At 42.2% G+C, this 16,810-nt stretch overlaps 1 protein-coding gene across 2 annotated transcripts in view; it reads left to right on the plus strand.

Annotated features, from left to right (window-relative positions):
* Positions 1 to 4,220: 4,220 nt before the first annotated feature.
* The window catches only part of XPOT (exportin for tRNA), a 41,542-nt gene continuing 28,952 nt past the window's right edge, over positions 4,221 to 16,810 (plus strand). Inside the window, exons 1-2 of one of the 2 annotated variants that reach the window (XM_053254720.1) lie at positions 4,221 to 4,278; positions 16,454 to 16,587. In XM_053254720.1, the coding sequence (XP_053110695.1) occupies positions 16,528 to 16,587 (60 nt within the window). In that variant the 5' untranslated portion in view covers positions 4,221 to 4,278; positions 16,454 to 16,527. Of the gene's footprint in view, positions 4,279 to 9,612; positions 9,938 to 16,453; positions 16,588 to 16,810 lie in introns of those variants that run through there. The other variant, XM_053254719.1, reaches the window with a different exon arrangement.

Here is a 16,810-nt window from a genome sequence, read left to right on the forward strand (position 1 = left end):
CCACTGCCATGACCACTGCCATGACCACTGTCCACTGCCATGACCACTGTCCACTGCCATGTCCACTTCCTCAGCCTGATGGGGCACACCCCTTCTTCCCCATCCTCACAGGTAGAGGTAGGAATAGCCTTGGTGGCATAGTCTGAGTGTTTCACATATTGCCACTGCTGCTTCGGCAGCATGGTGTAAGGATGCTGTGCGTTCGCCTGCAGATGCAAGTGTTAATGGAACTGCTTTGGGGTGATTGGCTATGTTTTAAGCTTTGGGGTAGGGGAGGTGGGATTAGTCATTTTGAATGGGGCAGTTCAACCTTCATAATAATTTGTTCAAAGGTTAGGTTGCGGAAAGAACTGAACAGAGAAGTAGAAGTTCAAAAGTAAAGTAAGGTCTTATTCGAGGGTTTACAGGTACAGTGATATAAGAGAATTAGTTAAAGCAATATTACTACTAAAATATGTTACAGAGGTTAACCAGATAACTTACCAAGAGGCAATTTAGCTGGCAGTTAGAACTGGATGAACTCCAGCCTAGCAAGAGAAAGAAGGCTGTGGAGAAACAGGTTTTTGGATTTAAGAAACAGCAAGGATAGAAGATCAAACAGAGATAGAAGGAGTATACTGAAAATCTGTACAACAGGGACATCAACATCCAAGATACTCTAGAAGACATGCAAGACATTTCTTACTTGTAAGAACCTCTAGTATGGGAAGATGAAGTTAGATCAGCATTCCAGTTATTACCAAGTCAAAAGGCTACAGGAATTGATGGAATAGCTACAGAAATGTACCTACCTGTTCGGCCTGGCCTTCCAGTGTTCTTAAATTGTTTTAAAGGGTCTTTGATGTTTGTGAACCTCCCTGAGCTATTTTGTAAGGGCAGTCTAAAAATCGAACAAACAAACAAACAAATAAGTGTGGCAGGGAACAGAAGAATCAGTCAAGGCTCTAACCAAACTATGCCAGCAAATTTGGAGAACGACACAGTGGGCAACAGATTGGAAGAGGTCAGTCTACATACCCATACCAAAGAGAGGAGACTTAACAGATTGCCCAAACCATCACACAATATCCTTAATTTCACATGCTAGCAAAATAATGCTCAGGATCATCCAATGCAGATTACAGCCCTACGAGGAAAGGGAAATTTTCTGGTTTCAGAAAAGGCTGAGGAACAAGAGACATTATTGCACGCTGGATAATTGAGAAAGCCAAAGAATACCAAAAAGAAGTCAATATGTGCTTTATTGACTACAGAAAAGCCTTTGATTACATCGACCATGTCAAGTTGTGGAATACCCTTAGGAAAATGGGCGTCCCAGAACATCTCATTGTTCTCATGAGAAACCTATACACAGGACAGGAAGCCACAGTCCAGATGGAACATGGTGAAACAGACTGGTTCCAGTTCGGCAAAGGAGTAAGACAAGGCTGTATACTTTCTCCTTATTTATTCCACTTATATGCTAAACATATACAGTAGTCCCTCAACTTACGTAATTAATCCGTTCCGAACACACGTTCGGAGGTCGAAATTTTCGTAAGTCGAAGAGCGCACCACGGAGGTCTGGAAACATTCGTAAGTCGAGGAAACCGCATCTAAAAATTCGTAGGTCGAGTAAGCTGAATCTAAACCGGCAACTACTTCCGGTCTTTTTTGTCGCTTGTAACTCGAAAACATCGGATGTCGAGTAGTTCGTAGGTCGAGGGACCACTGTACTGAGAGAAGCTGGATTGGAAGAAGATGAACATGGTTTTAAAGTTGACGGAAGAAACATCAGTAACTTGTGCTATGCTGACACCACTCTGATAGCTGAGAATGCAGATGATCTGCAAGCTCTAGTAGTGAAAGTCAAGGAACATGGTGAGAAAATGGGACAACTAAATGTAAAGAAGACTAAACTAATGACAATGGGTACAGCAACCAGCCTCAGAATTGATAATGAAGATATTGAAGTGGTTGATAGCTTCTGCCTTTTAGGATCAACCATCAACAGCAAAGGATCCAGTAGTCAAGAAATACACCTCAGACTAGCGCTTGGTAGGGTTGCAATGAAGGCCTTGGAAACGATATTTAGATGCTGTGACGTGTCTATACTGATTAGAATCGTTTGGACAATGGTTTTCCCCGTGACATTCTATGGATGCAAAAGCTTGACTTTGAAAAAGCAAGATAGAAAAAGTGTTGAAGCTTTTGAACTTTGGTGCTGGAGAAGACTTTTGAGGTCTTCTCCAGCACCTTCTCCAGCAAAAGACTTTTCATGGACAGCCAGAAAAACAAAAAAATGGATCAAAGAACAAATCACTCCAGAATTTCCACTCAAGGCATAAATGACCAGACTCGAACTACCATACTTCAGACACATTATGCGAAAATCCAGCTCCCTTGAGAAGTCCATAATGCTGGGCAAAGTTGAAGGAAAGAGAAGAGGATGACCAGCAGCAAGGTGGATTATGACAGCAATGAATACACCACTAAGAGATCTTAAAGGCCAAGTTGAAGACAGATCATCCTGGAGATAATCTATCCATGTGGTCACTAAGAGTTGATGGCACTTAATCAATCAATCAAGGATAAGGAGAGTCCCAGAGGAGTGCGGTGGTTATCATACAACCTCGTCCTTCCGTTAGTGGCGATGGTGCCCTCATGGCTCAGGAGCAACTGAGGGATCTCTTTCCTCAGGGGTGGAACTAGGAGCCAGCAGTGGAGAACCGAAGGCAGCTCAGGGGTTAGTCAGAAGGGGTAAATCCAAAAGGTGTCTTTTTGTGTAGCCAACTTATCATAGCAGCGAGGCATGCTGGGCAGATTGGACCAGCAAGGAAGGCTGATCTGGAGGCCAAGAATGAGAATGGCACAAAGAGCAAGACACAGCCTGGTGTTATGGATGGTGTCAAGTCTATCGCCCAAACTGTGGGTGACTCCAAGGTATAGAGACAAAATGAAACACATTGGTTGATGAAACCAGGGCCAGTTATAACCCAAAATGTGCCCTGAGGTGAAATACCAGCTGCTTTTCCTTCCTGAAAAGCAAAATTCTGGTGGTTCTCAAAAGGATCCAGTGTCTTTGTTCGGTGTTCTGAAGTATAACACAATGGTATGAATGGTCAAGAACCTGTATGTAAATGGACTGAACAGACGTGCAAGGACAGTATCTGTCAGGTCGGAAGGATCTGGTAAACTAATCAGTAATTTCAGTGAGCACATCTCCTGAGTTCCTGTTGCCCACTTAGCTCTTTGGTGATGGGGAAGGGGGTAGCATTCACAGTGCCTTATCTGCTTTCCTGCTGAGTGTTAGCTTGTTTGAGGCAACCACAGAGGAGGGGAGAGTAAAAAAGGATCAATCTTTGGACAGAGAGATCTTGAAGTGAAGTGAACTTTAAAGCTAACTCCGGGTCTGCTTAGACATTCCGAACATAGGGAAAGGCATGAGGCTAATTCCCTTTCAATTCACTTGGTAGCTGGTGAACCTGGGCAGTGATCGTCCCACTGCCTGCTAAGTGACCTGTCCCCATATGCCAACAAACGGGGATCCCATGCAGCTCTTGAGCATGTTAAGAGTGGGAACTACAAGCCTGTAGTCCCAGACTCAAGCAGAGAGGCTTCTGGGAGCGCAAAAAATAGCAGTGCTGGCAACACGGGTCATCAGCAAAATGTCTTGGACCACCCATGAGGAACTGAGTTCAGGATAAGCTCATGTGAACTTTCATCATGAATTGCTTTATCATCCCTGTACCTTTTTGAGCGAGGCTGTTCTTCACATGTGTCATTTTACATGTTCCATTTTTTGCACGAACTATAAAAATATTTGGGATTGTTAAAAAGCCAGTAGAAGAGTGGATAATTCTGCTCAAGAATAGCAGTACAGGGATCCTACTCTATGTTTCTGTAGATTTGGTTCCTGAAGCAAGGTGGGGGCACCTAGTTTAGTTATTCCAAAGTGTGAGGAAATCACTCCGCTTCTGTTCGGGGACACTTTTCTATCTGTGAAGTCCCAGGCCATGCGAATGCAGCTAGTGATCTGGTGATCCCTCAAGTGGGGTGGGGATGGCTGTAATTATTCACTGGGTAGAGAGAGGCTGGTATATCCAAAACTGTGGCAGTCCAGTCCAGTCCCTTGGTGGGGCACTCCCCACCCCCATCTGTGGGCAGGTGCTCAGCATTCTCAGACTGTATTACAAAGACAATGGAGGTGACACTCATGCATTCTTAGACAATGCCAGCAAGCCAGGCAGTTCTGGTAGGAGCATTCCTTGTTCAGGTTGGGGGAAGCAGCAGTGAACGGTGGGTTTATTTATTTATTTAACATTTTTATACCACCCAAAACTTACGTCTCTGGGCGGTTTACAACAAAAACAAAGTTAAAACATTTGTTTAAACAGATAAATGACAAAGAAATTAAAACATTGGTTAAAATAAATGACAACAAAAAGTTAACACATTACAATTAAAAACCTTAAAACAATATTTTAAAATGAAGTTAAAACTATTAAAATGGTATTTAACTAAAAGCCTGGGTGAACAGATGTGTCTTTAAAGATTTTTTTTAAAAACTGTCAGAGGTGGGGAAGTTCTTATTTCAGCAGGGAGCGCGTTCGAAAGCATCGGGGCAGCAACTGAGAAGGCCCGTCGTCAAGTAGCCACCAGACGAGCTGGTGGCAACAGCAGACGGACCTCTCCTGATGATCTCAATAGGCGATGGAGTTCATGCCAAAGAAGACATTCTCTTCAGAAGACCCAGGGCCCAAGCCATTGAGGGCTTTATATGGCATCTGTGGCAGAGGAAGCCCAGCATTTGCTGCCCGCTGCACCTCTTCCCACACCAGCATCAGAGGCAGCCTCATCCTGCCTCATGGAAGGGTCCCACTGGTCCAAAAGCATGCACAGTGGCATCTGGTGTGCCACTGTGTGAAACAGGATGCTGGACTAGACAGGCCTTGGGCCCAATGTAAAAATGCACAGAAGAGTTGAAATGGTGCACACTATCTGCACCAACAACTGACAGAGCACATGCATGCCAACTGAAGACTCACCGACTCTAACCTTCACCAACCACCACTTGACTTTGCCTCCCCCCAGCCAATAAACTTTTCCTGTGGATGCCCTAGGATGGCAGCTCCTAACACAGCACTCACAACACTGGAGGAAGGAGAAGTGCCAGGTAGAAGAACAAACTAGTGTAGGTCTTTTGTTTTGCTGTCACAATACAGAACACCAACAACAGCTGGTTTTTGTATTTTTCACAGCACAAAACATTTGACACTGTGCCACAGTTTGGGGCTGCACCACACACTGTTTCCACTAAATCCTGGTTTACTCTCTGGATTAGAAGGATCATAAAAATCAGCATAGTAACAGTGGGGCTTTCAGATGTCAAGCAAGATACATTAAACATCTAATAAATGAAAAAAACTCTGGAAGTATCCCTAGTAACATTTGCTCCAGCCTCACATTACATCGTTTTCCAGCTGGAGCCTCAAGACCCAATGTTATAAATGTTTGAGGCTTCAGTCCTATGCAAATTGGCAGAGTGCAAAAACCAATCTAAATCAGTGGGCCTTCTTCCAAACAAACATGAGTAGGTTTGGGCTGCACCATTACAGTTTTTCCTTAAGGAAACGCTGAGGACAGTAGGTTTAATCGAGTACTTTGAAATGTGTTAGATGTGTCCCACTAGAGAACTACAATTCCCAGCATCCCTTTAGAGAAACTATAATAGTGTCAGTGATCAGATCACACACGGCCACATGAAATTAAGGGAACTAAACTGGTTCAAGCGGAAGAAAGCCATCTTAAATGGCTTGTAGATCTCCCATTAAAGGCCAAAATGATCATGGAGCCCATTGGGTGATCTGCCAATGTGACAACCTCATATCTATTCAGTGCAGAAATAGAAACAATGTAATGAATACCCAGTGACTGAAGTAGCAGTAAGGGTCCCAGCATGTTCTGCACTCTGCAGATAGCATGCTTCGTGGCCTGCATTAATTAGGGTTGCCAACATTAGTAAGTAAATTGTGCCATCAAGTCATCATGTCGGCCAAAATCAGGACACAAGGGGGTGGAGTTGGGGGGGGGAGGGGAGTCTTGGGGGCAGGAAACCTAGGAACAGGACTTGGCTGCAGGTGGCAAGGGTGCACACTTATCGGTGGTCACGGCAGGCTGCTGCTGCACGGCAACATCGCAGCGAGGATGGCAGTGAAAGCTCCACGCCCACCTCCCAAACTATGGCAGGTGAGGGTTGTGGCAGGTAGGGGGTGGGTGAGCATGTGTGCTGGACACAGGTGGAGAAACAGTGGCGAAGAAGCTCATCCCTTGGCCCATCTTCCTCCCAAATGAGGCAGATAAGGCTGATTTCAGGCCACTGCACACATGTGTTTGTGCGCAGGGGCCTAAAATCGGCCCCATCTGCCACATTTGGGAAGAAGGGGGGCACGAGCAAGGAGATCCTCCGCCACTGTCTCTCAGCCTGCTTCCAAAGCACTCACTCACCTGCCGCGATCTCACCTGCCATGGTTTGGGAGGTGGGTGCAGATCTGCCACTGCACAGCAGCAGCATTAAAAGTAAAACAACAATGTAAAATTATAAAGTCAAAATGCCAAAAAAATTGAGTCCTGAATGGGATGAGCATTTTCCTCCAGGAAATAGGGACATCCCATGCAATGTGTGATAGTTGGCAAACCTAGTATTAGTTCTCGCTGATTGGAAGGTAAGTGTAAGAAAAGCCTGTGTCTGAGATCCTGACTTTCCTTGTAGTGTGGTATTATGGGGGAAATCCTATGCTTAGTTGAGGAGGGGTTGTTAAGAGTTCTGGTGGGAGCTGTAATCTACTGCAGCAGTTTCCTGGGAGAACTGACTGAAGAAAGTGGGAGACATGGTGACTTCCTCAGGCATGCTGAATCCTTATGAGACTCTGGTTGCTAGCCCCCACAAACTGCAGCTGGTGGCCTTTCCTGGCATCCTCTGCCTCGTCCCCATCTTGTCCTTAGGGGAAAGTGTAACCCCTCCTTGATAGACTAGCTGGGAAGGGTTAGGGAAGGTTAACCAAAAGAGTTAGGGGCTAGTTGGTCAAGTGGAGTTTTCAGTGTGGCTCCACTAATAGGTAATAATAGGGATTTCTTCTAAATTTCATATAATATTTTTTGTAGTATTACCCTATTAAGCAGTTCACCATTAGGTAGTTTTGTGATTGTTTTGGTCTTACCTGAAGTAGTTTAAAAACCTGTTTAAAGATTCAGATTTCCCTGGCAAAGCAAAAACTCTTTCCCAATGGCTGAGACAATTATGGCATCAGCAATGTTCAGCCTCCCTGATCTCTCCTGCAGTGTTTAAATAGGACTGACTGTGTTCCGGGCCAGCCTTGTTTGTGACTTGTTTTGCACTGTCTCATTAAAATGGCCAAAAAAAAAAAAAAAAAGATTCTTCAAAGGATATTCAGGAAATCTATCATTTGTAAATTACTAGCACATTTCATCACTGGCAATAAAGATTACATAGGTGTAGAGATGAGAGGAGTGAAGACCACAAGCTTAGTATTAGAGTTACTTTTAAAACTCAAGGATTCCTTCCCCTAAAAACAATAATTATCTTATATAACATGCCAGTGCACAACTTTGGCCCTCCAGCTCATGTTTGACTACAACTACCATCATCCTCCAGCCATAGTGGCCAACAGTCAGAGATGATGAAATTTGTAGTTCAACAACAGCTGGAGAGCCGAAGTTGTGCAATCCTATGCTAGTGCATCCTTCTGCAAGTGCATAGTTAGTCAAGAGTCAGCAAGTAGAAACATATGTGCCAATCGGGAACTATATCATCATATATAACAAAAAAAAAACACAACAACATTGAATTGTTATTGCAATAATACAACTCAGCAAGGATTAAAATGGTGTGTAGAGGAGCTTCAGGACAATGCTGGAGTTGCAATACACTGAATGCAGGATTTTTTGCAGTTCTGGTCATGAGCAGGGATGTGCATGGAACTGGCATCAACTTCTGACAACCCTACTGACAAAAATAATATTACTTTTAATTTTAAAATAAAGAATATTTTGCAGTATAGAGAGGCTTTATGCCAGATAATAATAATTATTATTTTTTTACCAAAAAAGGCTCTGAATGACTTATTCTATGGTCTTCCAAAAACAGAAGAGTAAAAAATTATAAGGCTTACCTCTGAAGGAAACCCCTATTAAAGACCATTTCCTTTGAACATTTTGCAGCCCTCCTCCAAAAGAAAGCAGAGGGATCTCAGATTCACAGATCCTAGTTTAATGAACTGCTACTACTAGTACAGAGGTTGCAGAATGACAGACCTGTTTATTTTCTTTAACATTATGCTCTCCCACAAAAGCAAGCAGATCCCAGACTGGCACACCCCCCCCCCCCCCATTTATTGCCTTTGAACAATAGATTACTCAAAGTAATTTACTACTTTTTGTAAAGGTCAATGGGGTTGCCAGATGCACAGACCTTCGTTGGACTGCTTTTTGCAGCCAGTTTTTTTTTAAAAAGTTCAAAGTCACCCCAGCTTCCAAGACCCCAGCTTTTGTAGACCACTTTTGAGAACTTTGGCTGAAAAGAAGTATGTAAGTATTTGTAGCAGTTTTCTAGTCCCAGCTCCCAACAAGAGTAGAGAGAAGTCCCAGATTCACAGACCCCTACTTTGATGAACTGCTTTTCGTATTCAAAGAAGTTCACTGCTTCCCCTAAACCAAAGAGATGTCAAAAACCCACTTTGTTCCCTTTTATGGAAGTCCAAAGAGGGTCTTGATTCACAGACCCAGCTTTGCTGCACTGCTTGTGCCCCCAAAGCAAAGAAATCCCAGTTTTACAGACCCAGTATTGTGCCCTTGGATTAGGGTTGCCAAATGTCTCTCATTATGCATGATATCCCTCATTTCAGGAATGAAATGTTGGTCCCTAGATGGACAACATTTGTCCCACATTCAGGGTGGATTTGATTTAAATCAAACTGATTTAAATCACGATTTAAATCAATAGCAGGGTGGATAAAAATTTAAAAAAATCTGATTTAAATCAAAAAAATCTGATTTAAATAAAAAAATTGGATTTTTTAAATCTAAATCGGATTTTTTTTATTTAAATCAGATTTTTTTTATTTTTATCCACCCTGCTAGTGATTTAAATCGTGATTTAAATCAGTTTGATTTAAATCAAATCCACCCTGCCCACATTTATTCAATAGCATTTAATTCAATAGCATTTAATTCAATAACATATACATCGATGATACTCAGGCTCTTGATTACCACAGCATACAACTCCCAGCAACCCCCACAAACTCATGTCCCTCATTCTGGCAATAAAATGTTGGCAACCCTACAAGTTGGATAAGCTACAGTTGTATTGCAGCCCACAAAGAAAAGAAATCCCAGATTCAGACCCCGACTTTGTTCCCTTTGCCAAACTACTTTTGCACCCTGCCAAATACAAGCAAAAAGCTGACACAACCCCACTCGTTCTGTTCACGGTACCAAGGACAACCCACCATACCCCTGCCCGCCTTCTTGTCCCGGTTATAATAGCACTGCGCACGTGGCTGCTGTCCCCCACTCGCGAGACATCCGGGTTCTGAGCAGATTCCACTCCCCAGTCGCGTCATCTTGGCAGCGCGGGAAGGGGGCGCAAGGGCTGCATTTCCGCTGGGCAGGAAAAGGAAGAGGAAGTGGTAGCTGGCCACGGAGAGTCCGGGTGCGCTCCATTTTCATCCTTCCCCAACCCAAGTCGCGTTGCGGCAGCGCGTACAGGCGGTAGAGGAGCCGCGCTGCTGCTGGGGAGGAGGAAGAGGAAGCAGTAGCTGGCGGCCCAGAAAACTTACTCGACTAGTGTGCGCGCTGCAGTGTAGGGCACCGGCAGTCGTCTCTGTTAAATGGTTTCTTGCGCCTAGCCTTGTTCCAGCTCGCCTGTAGTGGCCAGGTGAGTGGTTAAAGTCAAGACTCATAAGTCTTGTGTGTAACTTTAGTTTATTTGCCTGGCAGCTTTAATGAGATATTTGACTTGTTTGCACAAAATCGCGGTCCTGAATTCAAATGGCTGTTTCTGAGTTCGTCTAACATGAATGCTTTTGTCCTTGAGGAAAGAGGAAAGGCTAGGCTCTCTTGGGGATCGATTGAATAAAGATCTTTCTCTCTAATAAACAACCCTAATAATTCCAAGGCTTTACACTCTTTTCTTTGTAAGCAGCCTTCTGATAGTAATTAGTGAAGTTCTCTTTCTTTCAAATCTGGAATAAAACATGAAATACAATTACATATTATGCAAATTCCTGTATGCTGCAAGAGTTTTCAGTCCAGCGTCATGTTGTCAAGCATGAAGAGCTGCAGGAGGAGAGTAATCTGCAAGTATCTGGTTCTTACCCACACTGCTTGAATTTGCTTGGCTTACCCAAGGCAATAAAAAAGTGCTTGTCATTGTAGACTTCTGTGACAGCCCAGGCAGGTTTTGATTTGCAACTAGAATGCTGGAAAAGCAACATCTGGTCTTACTTGCTCACTCCTTATTTTGCTAGCTTAGAATGATATTGACATTCAAGCTAAAATATTGGAATATGATTTCAGGAGACAAAAATACACTTTGCTTGTAACTAATGTTTATATTATCTTATTAAAAGAACTCTCAAAATTTAATCATCGCTCATGCTCTCAACTCTCTGGGACTAAAATAAAATCTTTTTCTTTTTATAGAAAAATGGCCAGTGAAATTAGCTCTTATCATCATTTCTAAAAGTGTTGAGCCGTTCAGCTATCACTGCTAGATGAATAATCATTCTGTGCTAACTAATCAGTTGTCTTATGATGGAACGCGACCCAGAGAAAAATAGGCTTGAAATCAATAGGATATAGGTATTTTCAGTACAAACATTTGGATGTATATGCCAATAATTAGCATATACTGTGGTATTTCCCATACAAAAAGTATGCTGCCCTGTATACACGTGATGGGTAGGGAGGATATAGGAAGTTTTGCAGCATGGGAAATGTTCTGAACTGGCCAGAATTTTTAAAATCTTCAATACAGGACAGTAAGAGTGTATCATTGCCAAAGAAATATAAACATTACTGAAAGGTTCATAAAATCCTTACAAGGGATATAGGCATACTCATAAATGCTGTAAGCTTAGAAATACAAACCTGTTTGGAGACTGACAGTATCTATATTACAATGATATTAATGGATTGAAGAATAGAAATTTCAAAGAGATAAATAAGTGATTTTATCTTGGAAGTTTTTGAACAGTTGTACAAGAAACTATTGAAAGAGCAAAACTCTGAAAAACCGGATTTCTTTGTTACATTTCAAACAAAATTGGACAAAAATATTTTGCACATATTGGCAATTAGACCTTTTTTTAAAAAACCACTTTTTTATTTTTCTCCTCAGAAGTGGCCAAAGCAGTTTACAATGTTTTTAAATAATCACCAAAGATAAGCATTAGAACAGCAACAGAAAAAACTCATATAAGTGAAGTCATAAGAACAACCCTGCTGGATCAGGCCCAAGGCCTTTCTAGTCCAGCATCCTGTTTCACACAGTGGCCCACCAGATGCTTCTGGGGAGCCCACAGACAAGAGATTAGAGCATGCCCTCTCTCTTACTGTTGCTCCCCTGCAATTGGTATTGAGAGGCATCATGCCTCTGAGTCTGGACGTGGCCCATAGCCACCAGACTAGTAACCATTGAAAGGACTGTTCTCCATGAATTTGTCTAAGCCCCTTTTAAAGCCATCCAAGATAGTGGCCACCACCACCACCGCATCCCATGGCAAAGAATTCCATAGATTAATTATGCACTGAGTGAAAAAGTACTTCTCCTTGTCAGTCCTAAATTTCCTGACCTTCATTTTCATGGGATGACCCCTGGTTCTAGTGTTGTGAGACAGGGAGAAACATTTCTCTCTGTCCACTCTCCCTCCGCTCCATGAATAATTTTATACACCTTAGACACTTTTCCAAACTAAAGAGCCTCAGATGCTGCTAGCCTCATAAGAAGATGCTCCAGGCATCTTGGTCGCCCTCTTCTGCACCTTTTCCTGTTCTACAGTATCTTTCTTAAGATATGGTGACCAGAAATGTATGCAGTACTCCAGATGTGGCAGCACCATTGATTTGTATAAGGGCATTGTAATATTAGCATTATTTTCAATCCCCTTCCTAAGGATCCCTAGCATGGAATTTGCCATTTTCTCAGCTGCTGTGCACTGACACTTCCAACAAGCTGTCCACCATGACCCCAAGATCTCTCTCCTGGTTGGGTTGGGGTTTTTGCCCCAAAATCCATCGCTTGCTTACATTGAACCACATTTGCTATTTTGTCACCCACTCATGCGGTTTGGAGGAGCTCCTCACAATCCATTTTGGATTTCACTATCCTAAATAGTTTAGTATCTTCTGCAAATGTGGCCACGTCACTGCTTACTGCAACTTCTAGTCATTGGAGAAGGCCTACTGAATCAAAAATGTCTTCAGTTGACACCAGACATCCTGAGAGAAGGCCACTCTTTCTCCTGAGGAAGGCAGATCCACAGAGTGGGTGCAACAACACAGAAGGCCTTCACAGTCACTGACAGCCAAGCCTCTAAAGGCAAGGAGATGTGCAAAAGGGCCTTTTCATTTTTTTCATTGATCTGTGTTTTTGTGCAGCCAAACAGAGCTAATACATTTGAACATATTTTGTTTCATAACAAAATAAAACCTAGCTCAGTACTGTCACAGACTGGCAGCGGCTTCTCCAAGGTTGCAGGCAGGAATCTCTCTCAGCCCTATGTGCAAAAAGACAAGAGTATCTCTTCTAAACAGCAATGGGACAAATTGTGGAAATGGACGTTGAACGTAACTCCCCACCCCCGATTACCTGATGTGCCTTGAAATCCCCCACCCCCGAGTTACAGTACTACCTGCTTATACTTCATAACCTTGTGGGTTTCCAAATCCTTGTGTGTAACTCTTTGTAGATATATCATGTACAAACAACCACTTTGTATATAATTGTGCTTTGGCAACGTACTGTATGCTTTGGTAGTTTGTTGGTTCAATAAAAAAATCTTGTCCTATCTTGGAGGTGCCAGGGAGAGAACTTGGAACCTTTCTGCTCTTCCCAGAGCGGCTCCACCCCCTGAGGGGAACATCTTACAGTGCTCACACTTTAGTCTCCCATTCATATGCAACCAGGGCAGACCCTGCTTAGCTAAGGGGACAAGTCATGCTTGCTACCACAAGACCAACTCTCTTCCCACTAAAGTGTTTCACTTTAGTATACAACTTCTTTGTATAAAAATAAAGCATCATGTGTAGACTCGTTGCAATTCTAGGTGCTGACTAAGCTAAGAGGACAGGCATATGTGAGCTTCCATGCTACTGCTCCTTCAGCCATTGGAGAACTGGTTTAAAACTTTCCTGATCAGCTATGGCTCTTCTGATGAGTACTAGATGCCATCTCATTCTGTAAGCAACTTTTAAAAAAAACAAAACAGCATGAGACAGGGAACTGGCAGAACCTGCTCTGCTGATTGTCTCTAACAGCCTGCTCTTTGAGGAGGAAGAGGGAATCATTTCAGTACTCTTGAAGGAGATGGCCAAGGCTGCTGTTAGCTTAAAATTAGCTGTGAGCAGCCTCTGAAATCCTTGGAGCAAGCGGGAGTCAGAATCGCTAAGGTAAAATTTGAAACCAGTGTTTTGGGTACAAGACTCTCTCCTCTTGCAGAAGTGATCAAAACCCTTAAAACCAAAATGATTGATCTGGAGAGAACCTAGGGATGATTTGTTAACGGGGTGCACAATGTTAAATACTAGAAGATGATTTTGTTTAACTGCTCTCCATAAGGACACTCTCAATCTCCCTGAGGATTGTTTCCTAAACCTGGAGCAGGCCAGCTGCTGCATGCTGGGGATTATTATGAATGGAAAAGGCCATTCATAACTCTGTTTCTGCACTTTCAAGCTGAAGACCACCTGTTCACTGGACCTGAGAGAAAGGAAAGCTCACCTAGGGTCAAAACCAAATCATGTTGTTCTTAGACAAAACTAAAGAAATAATTGAGCTGCTGTGCACCGATGAGCCTCTGACATAAATAGAAAAAAAAACCTTTTTGCATCAGATGGCCAGCAATTCTTGTAGCAAGATATCATGGGACTCTTTAGGAAATAAAAGAATAACTGTATAGTTGACAACCTTATCTGTAGTCCATTAACACCCCCTCCCTCCCTTTTATTATTATTATTTTTGCATTACAGAAAAGTACATGAGTTGATTACATATTTTATTGTGACTGCTGTTGTCTTTGTTGGCTAGTCTATTTTGAATTGGCTTGATGGAAATATTTATAATAATTGAACATAGTAATAAAAGTTGATATCTTCAACTAGCACTCATTCAGAGCTGAAATATGGAAAAGTATATCTGAAGCATCTTGCTAGTGTTAGTTACTTATTATGAGAGCTTAGCATTTGTATAGCACTTGTGAGCATTCAGAGTACTTTGTGTGCATTATCTTGTTGCGGTCCTTGCAGCAACCTTGTAAACAGATATTACTCTCATATTGTGGTTGACGGAGCAGTTTGACTAAGGCCACTTAGTGAAATTCATTGCAGAGGTGAGGTTGAACCAGTGAGTTTCTGATTGGCTGCTCAGTGTTTTAACCACTGTGCTATATCACCAAATATAAAGATAAAAATTGTCATATTTGTAGTAATGGCAAGAGTGGGAGTATAAGACTGAAGGGTATACCATTCTAGGAATCGCCCCACTGAAGCTTATTTAAAATTTCAACCCAAAGGGGCTGGAAAGCACAGTGGACAAATTTGGGGTTTGGTTATGGACAACCTTGGTTATCATTTATCATTTCCTGTCTGTATTATCATTTATGGTTTTTCTCTGTTGCAAGTTCTGCTGCAGCAACTCATCTAGCCTATACAATGGACACACTGGACAGTCCTAGAATCTGCTTTTCTTGGACCCACTAACTGGCGAGCTCTAGGTTCTACATATGCACAATATTCTAATAAAGTCATTTCCACATGTGCAGCTGCTAGACTAGGATTGTTCAAATTGGGAAAATTTTTAAACTCACACACATGTTCAGGGCTCAGAAATCCATTCGTCTACTAGTCTATGATGAGTGAAAAATGATGCCTGATGAGTGAAAAAAATAATCCTGAAGAGTAATGTGCCAATATAGCTAGAGGAACTATGTGACGAGTAAAATATGTCTGGCTGGAGCCAACACTTCTTGACCCTTGCATATGTCTAGTAAAGCCTATGGGCCAATCCTATATTTGGAGAGAAGAACATCTATTTGATAAATCTAGCTACTAGAGGGATTTGTCTTATTTGAGGTTAAATTTCTAGCCTTTACAGAATTACAGCGGCAATGTAATCTTCCTGGAACAGGCCAGTTTGCAATATCTTCAGTGTAAACACTTCCTTGTTAAAATTTTCATCCGATTCTCCTCTCTGGGCTCACAAATTTATAAAGGAATAATGATGGCACTTAACTTGAACACTGGTAAATGCTGAGGGTACAATGAGGAGGGGGTAGAATTAAAAATCCATATAAAAACCTGGAGGTGGTGATGTCAGCCACTGAGCAATCTATCCTCGATCTTAGACTAAGACTGTACTAAAAAAAGGCTTGCAAACTGCCACCGGAAGATGTGGATTTGAGATGGGCACTCTTGATATCAGTCATCTGGTATTTGCCCAGTAATCCACCTGCAATGGTTGTAAGTAAGAGTTCAAGAAATTTCCTTGTTGACATAGTTTATATGATATTAGGATTTGTACTCCAATCGTGGGTCTCAGCAAAGTTATATCCTGGCAGTGTTGCTCTTCTTAAGGTGTTTTGTGTTGGTAATTAAGACTTCTGTCACGAATGGGGAAAGGATACCTCCTAAAGTTGATTACTGGATTGAAGAAATGTCTGACCTTGCACTTGAGAATGTTATATACAACTGCAAAACTAAGCTGGATGCTTTTCTCTATGAACAAAGCATGGACAGATTTCTGAACAGGTTTACGTATTGAGAGATGTTAGACTGCATCTAGTTAACCCTCTATTCAGTGCAAGCTGAATGCATTTTAAATGTTTATTGCTTGATCAACTATTAGAATCCAAAAGTTCAATAAGAAGTCTCCCAGGGCATAGTCTGAAGGCATATGATGCACCAAATCTGCTAAAGGTCTGAGTCTGGTTGGTGTCTGCGTGGCAGACTACCTAGGAATTCCATAGGCAACATCCAGACTTTGAGCTCCATCATTAACTTAGCTAACACAGAGAAAGGTTTTAAAGGAGTACAGAGAAATGGTCAAGAAAGAAGAAATAAAAGTACTAAATAAAAACACCGTTACAAACAATATTCTGCAGATGAATACAAAAACTGTCATGATTAACGGTAGTTCAGATTTATTGCTACTATCCCTATTTTATTTCATCTACAGATGTATGCAATTCCTACTGTTGGTGAATGGGACAATCCTGTTAAAAACAGGGACACTGGAGCATAGCAGTAGAAATGGATGAACAAGCTCTTCTGGGATTAAACCCAAATGCTGACTTAGACTTCAGACAACGAGTAAGTTTTACTACTTTTTGCTCATGATCTTTGTGACTGTGTGTGGCTTGGTGGATACCCTCGTGACTTTGCTTTCAGATCAGAGTAGATAACATCGACCCATAGCCAAAGATTTGACTGCCTAGTTGTAAATTGGTATATTAAACTTATTGAGACTCTTTTGGCCTCACTCTTCTGTAAGTGGCCTAGTCCAAGATCCCCTAGTCTGCCCTTTTACTGCCAA

This window comes from Hemicordylus capensis, chromosome 5 (assembly GCF_027244095.1).
Source record: "Hemicordylus capensis ecotype Gifberg chromosome 5, rHemCap1.1.pri, whole genome shotgun sequence".
Taxonomy (NCBI): domain Eukaryota; kingdom Metazoa; phylum Chordata; class Lepidosauria; order Squamata; family Cordylidae; genus Hemicordylus; species Hemicordylus capensis.